Here is a 12,448-nt window from a genome sequence, read left to right on the forward strand (position 1 = left end):
AAACTTTCTTTCCATCCAACAGGCCATACAAATAAAGGCATTTTAATTCATTATATGAAGAGTGCCTTGGCCGTCCTTTCTTTTTGATACGCTGTGTTTATTGTTTCTCTCTCTCTCCCAATGTCTCTCTCACTCTCACTCTCTCTCTCTCTCTCTCCCAATCTGTCTCTCACTCTCTCTCTCTCTCCCAATCTGTTTCTCTCTTTCTCTCTCTCTCTCAATCTGTCTCTCACTCTCTCTCTCTCTCTCTCTCTCTCTCTCTCTCTCTCTCTCTCTCTCTCTCTCTCCCAATCTGTCTCTCTCTCTCACTCTCACTCTCACTCTCTCTCTCCCAATCTGTCTCTCTCTCTCTCTTTCTATCTGTCTCTCTCTCTCGCTCTCCCTCTCTCTCTCACTCTCTCTCTCTCTCCCAATGTCTCTCTCACTCTCACTCTCTCTCTCTCTCTCTCCCAATCTGTTTCTCTCTTTCTCTCTCTCTCTCTCTCAATCTGTCTCTCACTCTCTCTCTCTCTCTCTCTCTCTCTTCCAATCTGTCTCTCACTCTCACTCTCACTCTCACTCTCTCTCTCTCTCTCCCAATCTGTCTCTCTCTCTCTCTTTCTATCTGTCTCTCTCTCTCGCTCTCCCTCTCTCTCTCAATCTCTCTCTCTCTCCCAATCTGTCTCTCTCTCTCTTTCTATCTCTCTCTCTCTCTCCCTCTCCCAATCTGTCTCCCTCTCTCACTCTCACTCTCCCTCTCTCTCTCCTTCTCCCCTCTCACTCTCTCTCTCTCTCTCTCTCCCAATCTGTCTCCCTCTCTCACTCTCCCTCTCTCTCTCTTTCTCCCCTCTCACTCTCTCCCTCTCTCTCTCTCTCTCCCTCTCCCAATCTGTCTCCCAATCTCTCTCTCACTCTCACTCTCTCTCTCTCCCAATCTGTTTTTCTCTTTCTCTCTCTCTCTCAATCTGTCTCTCACTCTCTCTCTCTCTCTCTCTCTCTCTCTCTCTCTCTCCCAATCTGTCTCTCTCTCACTCTCACTCTCACTCTCTCTCTCTCCCAATCTCTATCTCCTACTCTCACTCTCTCTCTCTCTCCCAATCTGTCTCTCTCTCTCTCTTTCTATCTGTCTCTCTCTCTTGCTCTCCCTCTCTCTCCCAATCTCTCTCTCTCTCTCTCTCCCTCTCCCAATCTGTCTCCCTCTCTCACTCTCCCTCTCTCTCTCCTTCTCCCCTCTCACTCTCTCTCTCTCTCTCTCTCTCTCCCTCTCCCAATCTGTCTCCCTCTCTCACTCTCACTCTCCCTCTCTCTCTCCTTCTCCCCTCTCACTCTCTCCCTCTCTCTCTTTTTCTCCCTCTGTCAGGTTAAGCCTCCAGGAGAAGCTGAGTTGCTATAACAAGGAGGTTAACAAACTGATGAGGAGCAAGGTTAGTGGTTGGTTACAGTATATCCTGGGTTCAAATAGAATTGGTTCTCCTTGAGCCTTGACTCCAGTCATTCTAGGTTTTGGAAAGTGACTTGTGGATTGTTTGACTGGTGCAAACTTCTAACCCCGTCCATCCGGCACTTCAGGGCTGGCTGAATCAAAGCTAGCTCCAGCTTCAGTTAGCTTCACATTCCAGCTCAGGCTTCTCTAACACGAACCAGCTTCAGTTAGCTTCACATTCCAGCTCAGGCTTCATTTAACACTAACCAGCTTCAGTTAGCTTCACATTCCAGCTCAGGCTTCTCTAACACGAACCAGCTTCAGTTAGCTTCACATTCCAGCTCAGGCTTCTCTAACACGAACCAGCTTCAGTTAGCTTCACATTCCAGCTCAGGCTTCGTCCGTACCAATACAGTGGATATAGCTCGTTCTCCTTCTGCTACCTCTAGCAGGCTTGTTAACTGGGTGTACATGGCTAGTCGGACGCCAAACTCTTCATTGAGACAATGCTGAAACATCAAATCAAATGTATTTATAAAGCCCTTCGTACATCAGCAGATGTCACAAAGTGCTGTACAGAAACCCAGCCTAAAACCCCAAACAGCAAGCAATGCAGGTGTAGAATAGCGGTGGCTAGGAAAACCCCCTAGAAAGGCCAGAACCTAGGAAGAAACCTAGAGAGGAACCAGGCTATGAGGGGTGACCAGTCCTCTTCTGGCTGTGCCGGTTGGAGATTTTCATTTGTGCCTGAAATCAAAATGAAAGAAAAGTTATCTTGAAAATTCATCAGGCTATGTTGTTAAATAGGCTTGTTAAAGTAGCGTCTTTATTTTATTAACTTTTCGTTAATGCCGTCTTTGGTGTGCTTTGGTGACCTTATCAATGCACAAGCGCCATTTTTCCCAATTCCTATTGATAAAATAAAATACGTTTTACTGTACATTGTCACGTTCTGACCATAGTTCTTTTGTGTTTTCTTTGTTTTAGTGTTGGTCAGGACGTGAGCTGAGTGGGCATTCTATGTTGTGTGTCTAGTTTTCCTGTTTCTATGTTTGGCCTGATATGGTTCTCAATCAGAGGCAGGTGTTAGTCATTGTCTCTGATTGGGAACCATATTTAGGTAGCCTGTTTTGTGTTGGGGTTTTGTGGGTGGTTGTCTTCTGTCTTTGTGTCTATGCACCAGATAGGACTGTTTCGTTTTTTTCACATTTATTGTTTTGTAGTTTGTAGTGTTCACGTTTTTGTCATTATTAAAACATGATAAACACTAACCACGCTGCACTTTGGTCCGATCCCTGCTACACCTCCTCTTCAGGCGAAGAGGAGGAAATCTGCCGTTACATACATGAAGTTTGAAATACATTTTGTCATTACTAAATGTGTAATGTGATAGTTATTTTAACATTATTCTTCTTTCTTTTTACACACAAAAAAACCCATTTGATTAGAAAATATTAAATCAGTCGTCTTCATTAAAACTGCAATATGAAATGTGAGCTATAGATCTGTCATTTACATTGAAATCAAGTCTTAAGAAGCGGTAGGTCTGTTCTATGTGTGCTATTTCTATGCTTCCTGTTCTTACGTTTCTTTTTTTTGCGTCTTTTACTTTTGGTTTTCTACACCAGCTTCAAAACAAACTGAAAATACAATATTTTTGGTTATGGGAAAAAATATTTCACAGAGGTTTAGATGGTACAATGATTCTCTATACTATACTTGCTTGTTTTGTCACATAAACTGAAATTAGACAAACTATTAGAATTTTAGGAACCAGGAAATGGCGGAGCGATTTCTGCGTTGTGCAGCTTTAAATGAAGGGGATGATGACACAATCTTTGCGAGAGGGATGTAATCTGATTTGATTGGTCCTCAACTCCCGGCTCGGACACTTCGTTCAGGATAAATGCAGTTAGCCCAGAGTTAGCCTGCCAGCCGGGTAGCAGGTTCGTTCTGAAGGATGCGTTGCCATAGAATTTTACCTGGCTTAAAGGTGAGCCACTTTCGTGGTACCGGTTATCCCCGAGTTGAACACAACAGTTGACTAAAATTACCTCCCTAACTCCTCAAAGCACATAGTAGTTCAGGACTCTGGTCTACATCAATACACATATCGGCTAACTGTGCAATCAAGTATCCCAGTACAGCCCTATAGTAAATGCATAAGTTACAGCTTTAAATGTCCTCAACTTTGCTTTTGGCATCACAGTGGCATACACATAATACACACGTTTCTAATGTATGTCTATTATATTCTATTTTCTGTCTCCAAAGTGTGGAAGCAATCTTAACCTACTAGTGGATGAGGTCCGTACCATCATCAACCTGCTGTGTGGGATCTCTACTGGAGAGCTGGAAGAGGCTATCGGCATGCTACGGAGGATTAAACCTGTAGCACTGGTACAAAAGCTGGATTTAATGTATAGCACTAAATACAGTAATATAAATACTGTTGATTCCTAAAGCACTGATACTAAATCTGGATGTAATGTATAGCACTAAATACAGTAATATAAATACTGTTGATTCCTAAGTCACTGATACTAAATCTGGATGTAATGTATAGCACTAAATACAGCAATATAAATACTGTTGATTCCTAAAGCACTGGTAGTAAATCTGGATGTAATGTATAGCACTAAATACAGTAATATAAATACTGTTGATTCCTAAACCACTGGTAGTAAATCTGCATGTAATGTATAGCACTAAATACAGTAATATAAATACTGTTGATTCCTAAAGCACTAGTAGTAAATCTGGATGTAATGTATAGCACTAAATACAGTAATATAAATACTGTTGATTCCTAAAGCACTGATACTAAATCTGGATGTAATGTATAGCACTAAATACAGCAATATAAATACTGTTGATTCCTAAAGCACTGATACTAAATCTGGATGTAATGTATAGCACTAAATACAGTAATATAAATACTGTTGATTCCTAAACCACTGGTAGTAAATCTGCATGTAATGTATAGCACTAAATACAGTAATATAAATACTGTTGATTCCTAAACCACTGGTAGTAAATCTGCATGTAATGTATAGCACTAAATACAGTAATATAAATACTGTTGATTCCTAAAGCACTGGTAGTAAATCTGCATGTAATGTATAGCACTAAATACAGTAATATAAATACTGTTGATTCCTAAACCACTGGTAGTAAATCTGCATGTAATGTATAGCACTAAATACAGTAATATAAATACTGTTGATTCCTAAAGCACTGGTAGTAAATCTGCATGTAATGTATAGCACTAAATACAGTAATATAAATACTGTTGATTCCTAAACCACTGGTAGTAAATCTGCATGTAATGTATAGCACTAAATACAGTAATATAAATACTGTTGATTCCTAAACCACTGGTAGTAAATCTGCATGTAATGTATAGCACTAAATACAGTAATATAAATACTGTTGATTCCTAAGTCACTGATACTAAATCTGGATGTAATGTATAGCACTAAATACAGTAATATAAACACTGTTGATTCCTAAAGCACTGATACTAAATCTGGATGTAATGTATAGCACTAAATACAGCAATATAAATACTGTTGATTCCTAAAGCACTGGTAGTAAATCTGCATGTAATGTATAGCACTAAATACAGTAATATAAACACTGTTGATTCCTAAGTCACTGATACTAAATCTGGATGTAATGTATAGCACTAAATACAGCAATATAAATACTGTTGATTCCTAAAGCACTGGTAGTAAATCTGGATGTAATGTATAGCACTAAATACAGTAATATAAATACTGTTGATTCCTAAAGCACTGGCTGCGCATGTTGAAATTATACCACGTTCACAGAAAAATATGAAGTGGAAAAAAATTCTTTACTCTTGACGGTTTCATTGTGAAAAATGCAAAGTCATGTTTCCTTGTTTGTTCTTCTCCTCCAGGACCATTTGGAAATGTACGAGTGTGAGACCTGTAAGTCCCGTTATTAAGGAAGTCTATGAGATACGCGCTATGAGCTCAAACCAAGCATGCTGTTAAACAAAGGTTTCAGGTTAGCCTACGTCTGAGAACATGCAGTGTGAAAATCCCCTATTGTTTGCTGAGTGCTTGGGAGTGCTGAGTGCTGTAGTCTGTTGTTCTATGACTGTAGTCTGTTGTTCTATATCTGTAGTCTGTTCTATGACTGTAGTCTGTTGTTCTATCTGCAGTATGTTCTATAACTGTAGTCTGTTGTTCTATAACTGTAGTCTGTTGTTCTATAACTGTAGTCTGTTCTATAACTGTAGTCTGTTGTTCTATAACTGTAGTCTGTTGTTCTATGACTGTAGTCTGTTGTTCTATAACTGTAGTCTGTTCTATAACTGTAGTCTGTTGTTCTATAACTGTAGTCTGTTGTTCTATGACTGTAGTCTGTTGTTCTATAACTGTAGTCTGTTGTTCTATAACTGTAGTCTGTTGTTCTATAACTGCAGTATGTTCTATATCTGTAGTCTGTTCTATGACTGTAGTCTGTTGTTCTATCTGCAGTATGTTCTATAACTGTAGTCTGTTGTTCTATAACTGTAGTCTGTTGTTCTATAACTGTAGTCTGTTGTTCTATAACTGTAGTCTGTTGTTCTATAACTGTAGTCTGTTGTTCTATAACTGTAGCCTGTTGTTCTATAACTGTAGTCTGTTGTTCTATAAATAGTCTGTTCTATAACTGTAGACTGTTGTTCTATACATGTAGTCTGTTGTTCTATAACTGTAGTCTGTAATATAACTGTAGTCTGTAATATAACTGTAGTCTGTTGTTCTATAGCTGTAGTCTGTTGTTCTATAACTGTAGTCTGTTGTTCTATAACTGTAGTCTGTTGTTCTATACATGTAGTCTGTTGTTCTATAACTGTAGTCTGTTGTTCTATAACTAGTTTGTTGTTCTATAGCTGTAGTCTGTTGATCTATAACTGTAGTCTGTTGTTCTATAACTGTAGTCTGTTCTATAACTGTAGTCTGTTGTTCTATGACTGTAGTCGGTTGTTCTATGATTGTAGTATGGTGTTCTATACATGTAGTCTGCTGTTCTATACCTGTAGTCTGTTGTTCTATACCTGTAGTCTGTTGTGCTATAGCTGTTGTATGTTCTATAACTGTAGTCTGTTGTTCTATAACTGTAGTATGTTCTATAACTGTAGTCTGTTGTTCTATGACTGTAGTCTGTTGTTCTATGACTGTAGTCTGTTGTTCTATAACTGTAGTCTGTTGTTCTATGACTGTAGTCTGTTGTTCTATAACTGTAGTCTGTTGTTCTATAACTGTAGTCTGTTGTTCTATAGCTGTAGTCTGTTGTTCTATAGCGATCGTGATGCTCCACCAGGCCCTGGGCAAACTGTTGTTCTATAACTGTAGTCTGTTGTTCTATGACTGTAGTCTGTTGTTCTATGACTGTAGTCTGTTGTTCTATAACTGTAGTCTGTTGTTCTATGACTGTAGTCTGTTGTTCTATGACTGTAGTCTGTTGTTCTATGACTGTAGTCTGTTGTTCTATGACTGTAGTCTGTTGTTCTATGACTGTAGTCTGTTGTTCTATACCTGTAGTCTGTTGTTCTATGACTGTAGTCTGTTGTTCTATAACTGTAGTCTGTTGTTCTATAACTGTAGTCTGTTGTTCTATAACTGTAGTCTGTTGTTCTATAACTGTAGTCTGTTGTTCTATAGCTGTAGTCTGTTGTTCTATAGCGATCGTGATGCTCCACCAGGCCCTGGGCAAACTGTTGTTCTATAACTGTAGTCTGTTGTTCTATAGCTGTAGTCTGTTGTTCTATAGCGATCGTGATGCTCCACCAGGCCCTGGGCAAACTGTTGTTCTATAACTGTAGTCTGTTGTTCTATAACTGTAGTCTGTTGTTCTATAGTGATCGTGATGCTCCACCAGGCCCTGGGCAAACTGCTGTTCTATAACTGTAGTCTGTTGTTCTATAGCGATCGTGATGCTCCACCAGGCCCTGGGCAAACTGTTGTTCTATAACTGTAGTCTGTTGTTCTATAACTGTAGTCTGTTGTTCTATAGTGATCGTGATGCTCCACCAGGCCCTGGGCAAACTGCTGTTCTATAACTGTAGTCTGTTGTTCTATAGCGATCGTGATGCTCCACCAGGCCCTGGGCAAACTGCTGCACGTTTTCTTTGACAACTTCGGCTCAGACTTCAGGGGCCAGGATGTGTACCACAACCCTCCTGTCTGTGACGTAGACCACAGCTCCGACATCCTCCAGCTCAACGTCGCAGCGCTCTACAGGCTACAGCCCAACTGGTTAAACAGGTATTACACTCAGGAGACAGGGGGAGAGAGGAACCTCAACATATTGTAACAGAACCAAAACATTGTCTGTTTACACAGACCTTTTTACAGCTCTGACGGCGGATTCAACTAAAGCGGTCAAAACAGGCACATATCACAGTCATTGAAAGTGAAACCTTTCTCAAATAGTGTGCTAGTCAGAGTTAAAGAAAAACAAGGACAACAGTTCATTGCTAGTACCTTTTTCTTAGTGCAGGAGGAAGTAATCTTACTGGGTGTTTTGTTCTGTAGGGGTTTTGTCAAACACCACAATACAAACGATGGGTAGAGGAAGTGCAGTGAGGTCTAATGAATTTATTTTGGTCCTCCTCTGTCGTTAACAGTTTTAATTACTTCTCCATTTCCTGTTCGCTGACGTACGGAGGGAAAGATATCTGTGAGACGGGCGTCTCCGAGAACATCAGCACAGCCTTGTCGCTTGGCAACAAGATTCAGTGTCACCGCATGTAAGGGTATCTTCAACCAGTCGACTCAGTTATTTACGTGTTATTCTGGATCCAACTCCACTTCCACTAAAATCAAGTGTCTCATTTCCTGCCGGGACTTTTCTTCCAGTTTTAGTCAATTTCACCTTTTTTTAAATTGTTATGTTTAATTTTCGTTTAGAATATAAATGGATTCAGATATACTGTATATATATGTGTGTGTTTTCAGGATGGTGTTCCCAAAACAGATCAAACAGCTACCCTATGAGTCCATGTTGACTATACGTCTCCAGGGGACGAAACAGGGCAAGTCTCCTGAACTGTTACGCTGGGCCGTCCTGCCTCTATACAGTAACAGGTAGGCTCTGTTCACCACATACAACGCTATATCTATAATATCACTGGTCCATCTATAATATCACTGGTCTATCTATAATATCACTGGTCCATCTATAATATCACTGGTCTATCTATAATATCACTGGTCTATCTATAATATCACTGGTCTATCTATAATATCACTGGTCTATCTATAACACACTGGTCTATCTATAATATATCTATAATATCACTGGTCTATCTATAATATCACTGGTCTATCTATAACACACTGGTCTATCTATAATATATCTATAATATCACTGGTCTATCTATAATATCACTGGTCTATCTATAACACACTGGTCTATCTATAATATATCTATAATATCACTGGTCTATCTATAATATCACTGGTCCATCTATAATATCACTGGTCTATCTATAACACACTGGTCTATCTATAACACACTGGTCCATCTATAATATCACTGGTCTATCTATAACACACTGGTCTATCTATAATATCACTGGTCCATCTATAACACACTGGTCTATCTATAATATATCTATAATATCACTGGTCTATCTATAATATCACTGGTCTATCTATAATATCACTGGTTTATCTATAATATCACTGGTCTATCTATAATATCACTGGTCTATCTATAATATCACTGGTTTATCTATAATATCACTGGTCCATCTATAATATCACTGGTCCATCTATAATATCACTGGTCCATCTATAATATCACTGGTCTATCTATAACACACTGGTCTATCTATAACATATCTATAATATCACTGGTCTATCTATAACACACTGGTCTATCTATAATATCACTGGTCCATCTATAATATCACTGGTCCATCTATAATATCACTGGTCTATCTATAATATCACTGGTCTATCTATAACACACTGGTCTATCTATAACATATCTATAATATCACTGGTCTATCTATAACACACTGGTCTATCTATAATATCACTGGTCCATCTATAATATCACTGGTCTATCTATAATATCACTGGTCTATCTATAATATCACTGGTCCATCTATAATATCACTGGTCTATCTATAACACACTGGTCTATCTATAACATCACTGGTCTATCTATAATATCACTGGTCTATCTATAATATCACTGGTCTATCTATAATATCACTGGTCTATCTATAATATCACTGGTCTATCTATAATATCACTGGTCTATCTATAATATCACTGGTCTATCTATAACACACTGGTCTATCTATAATATATCTATAATATCACTGGTCGATCTATAATATCACTGGTCCATCTATAACACACTGGTCCATCTATAATATCACTGGTCCATCTATAATATCACTGGTCCATCTATAATATCACTGGTTTATCTATAATATCACTGGTCTATCTATAATATCACTGGTCTATCTATAATATCACTGGTCTATCTATAATATCACTGGTCGATCTATAATCTCACTGGTCGATCTATAATATCCCTGGTCTATCTATAATATCACTGGTCCATTTATAATATCACTGGTCTATCTATAACACACTGGTCTATCTATACTATATCTATAATATCACTGGTCTATCTATAATATCACTGGTCCATCTATAACACACTGGTCCATCTATAATATCACTGGTCTATCTATAATATCACTGGTCTATCTATAATATCACTGGTCTATCTATAATATCACTGGTCTATCTATAATATCACTGGTCGATCTATAATATCACTGGTCGATCTATAATATCACTGGTCGATCTATAATATCACTGGTCTATCTATAATATCACTGGTCTATCTATAATATCACTGGTCTATTTATAATATCACTGGTCGATCTATAATATCACTGGTCTATCTATAATATCACTGGTCTATCTATAATATCACTGGTCTATTTATAATATCACTGGTCTATCTATAATATCACTGGTCTATCTATAATATCACTGGTCCATCTATAATATCACTGGTCCATCTATAATATCACTGGTCTATCTATAACACACTGGTCTATCTATAATATATCTATAATATCACTGGTCTATCTATAATATCACTGGTCTATCTATAATATCACTGGTCTATCTATAATATCACTGGTCTATCTATAACACACTGGTCTATCTATAATATCACTGGTCCATCTATAACACACTGGTCCATCTATAACACACTGGTCCATCTATAATATCACTGGTCTATCTATAATATCACTGGTCTATCTATAATATCACTGGTCTATCTATAATATCACTGGTCTATCTATAATATCACTGGTCTATCTATAATATCACTGGTCTATCTATAACACACTGGTCTATCTATAACACACTGGTCTATCTATAACACACTGGTCTATCTATAACACACTGGTTTATCTATAACATCACTGGTCTATCTATAATATCACTGGTCCATCTATAACACACTGGTCTATCTATAATATCACTGGTCTATCTATAATATCACTGGTCTATCCATAATATCACTGGTCTATCTATAATATCACTGGTCTATCTATAATATCACTGGTCTATCTATAATCTCACTGGTCGATCTATAATATCACTGGTCTATCCATAATATCACTGGTCTATCTATAATATCACTGGTCTATCTATAATATATCTATAATATCACTGGTCTATCTATAATATCACTGGTCTATCTATAATATCACTGGTCTATCTATAATCTCACTGGTCGATCTATAATATCACTGGTCTATCCATAATATCACTGGTCTATCTATAATATCACTGGTCTATCTATAATATATCTATAATATCACTGGTCTATCTATAATATCACTGGTCTATCTATAATATCACTGGTCTATCCATAATATCACTGGTCTATCTATAATATCACTGGTCTATCTATAATATCACTGGTCTATCTATAATATCACTGGTCTATCTATAATATCACTGGTCTATCTATAATATCACTGGTCTATCTATAATATCACTGGTCGATCTATAATATCACTGGTCGATCTATAATATCACTGGTCTATCTATAATATCACTGGTCTATCTATAATATATCTATAATATCACTGGTCTATCCATAATATCACTGGTCGATCTATAATATCACTGGTCTATCTATAATATCACTGGTCTATCTATAATATCACTGGTCTATCTATAATATCACTGGTCTATCTATAATATCACTAGTCTATCTATAACACACTGGTCTATCTATAACACACTGGTCTATCTATAATATCACTGGTCTATCTATAACACAATACAGTTGGTAAGAGGGTGGTCTTGTGCTGCTCAGTTGATAAGAGGGTGGTCCTGTGCTGCTCAGTTGGTAAGAGGGTGGTCCTGTGCTGCTCAGTTGGTAAGAGGGTGGTCCTGTGCTGCTCAGTTGGTAGGAGGGTGGTCCTGTGCTGCTCAGTTGGTAAGAGGGTGGTCCTGTGCTGCTCAGTTGGTAAGAGGGTGGTCCTGTGCTGCTCAGTTGGTAGGAGGGTGGTCCTGTGCTGCTCAGTTGGTAGGAGGGTGGTCCTGTGCTGCTCAGTTGGTAAGAGGGTGGTCCTGTGCTGCTCAGTTGGTAAGAGGGTGGTCCTGTGCTGCTCAGTTGGTAAGAGGGTGGTCCTGTGCTGCTCAGTTGGTAAGAGGGTGGTCCTGTGCTGCTCCGTTGGTAAGAGGGTGGTCCTGTGCTGCTCAGTTGGCAAGAGGGTGGTCCTGTGCTGCTCAGTTGGTAAGAGGGTGGTCCTGTGCTGCTCAGTTGGTAAGAGGGTGGTCCTGTGCTGCTCAGTTGGTAAGAGGGTGGTCCTGTGCTGCTCAGTTGGTAGGAGGGTGGTCCTGTGCTGCTCAGTTGGTAAGAGGGTGGTCCTGTGCTGCTCAGTTGGTAAGAGGGTGGTCCTGTGCTGCTCAGTTGGTAAGAGGGTGGTCCTGTGCTGCTCAGTTGGTAAGAGGGTGGTCCTGTGCTGCT

At 38.8% G+C, this 12,448-nt stretch overlaps 1 protein-coding gene across 4 annotated transcripts in view; it reads left to right on the plus strand.

Annotated features, from left to right (window-relative positions):
• Positions 1-12,448, plus strand: part of pik3c2g (phosphatidylinositol-4-phosphate 3-kinase catalytic subunit type 2 gamma) — a 57,102-nt gene that overhangs the window by 7,192 nt on the left and 37,462 nt on the right. For all 4 annotated transcript variants that reach the window (XR_008760690.1, XR_008760691.1, XR_008760692.1 and 1 more), the window contains exons 9-14: positions 1,340-1,403; positions 3,677-3,802; positions 5,328-5,358; positions 7,503-7,686; positions 8,049-8,171; positions 8,380-8,508. Coding sequence is in view for 1 of the 4 variants with exons in the window: in XM_055933203.1 (XP_055789178.1) it covers positions 1,340-1,403; positions 3,677-3,802; positions 5,328-5,358; positions 7,503-7,686; positions 8,049-8,171; positions 8,380-8,508 (657 nt within the window). In the remaining 3 variants the exon portion in view is untranslated. The remainder of the gene's footprint in view (positions 1-1,339; positions 1,404-3,676; positions 3,803-5,327; positions 5,359-7,502; positions 7,687-8,048; positions 8,172-8,379; positions 8,509-12,448) is intronic.

Source organism: Salvelinus fontinalis, chromosome 9, assembly GCF_029448725.1.
Source record: "Salvelinus fontinalis isolate EN_2023a chromosome 9, ASM2944872v1, whole genome shotgun sequence".
NCBI classification, from domain to species: domain Eukaryota; kingdom Metazoa; phylum Chordata; class Actinopteri; order Salmoniformes; family Salmonidae; genus Salvelinus; species Salvelinus fontinalis.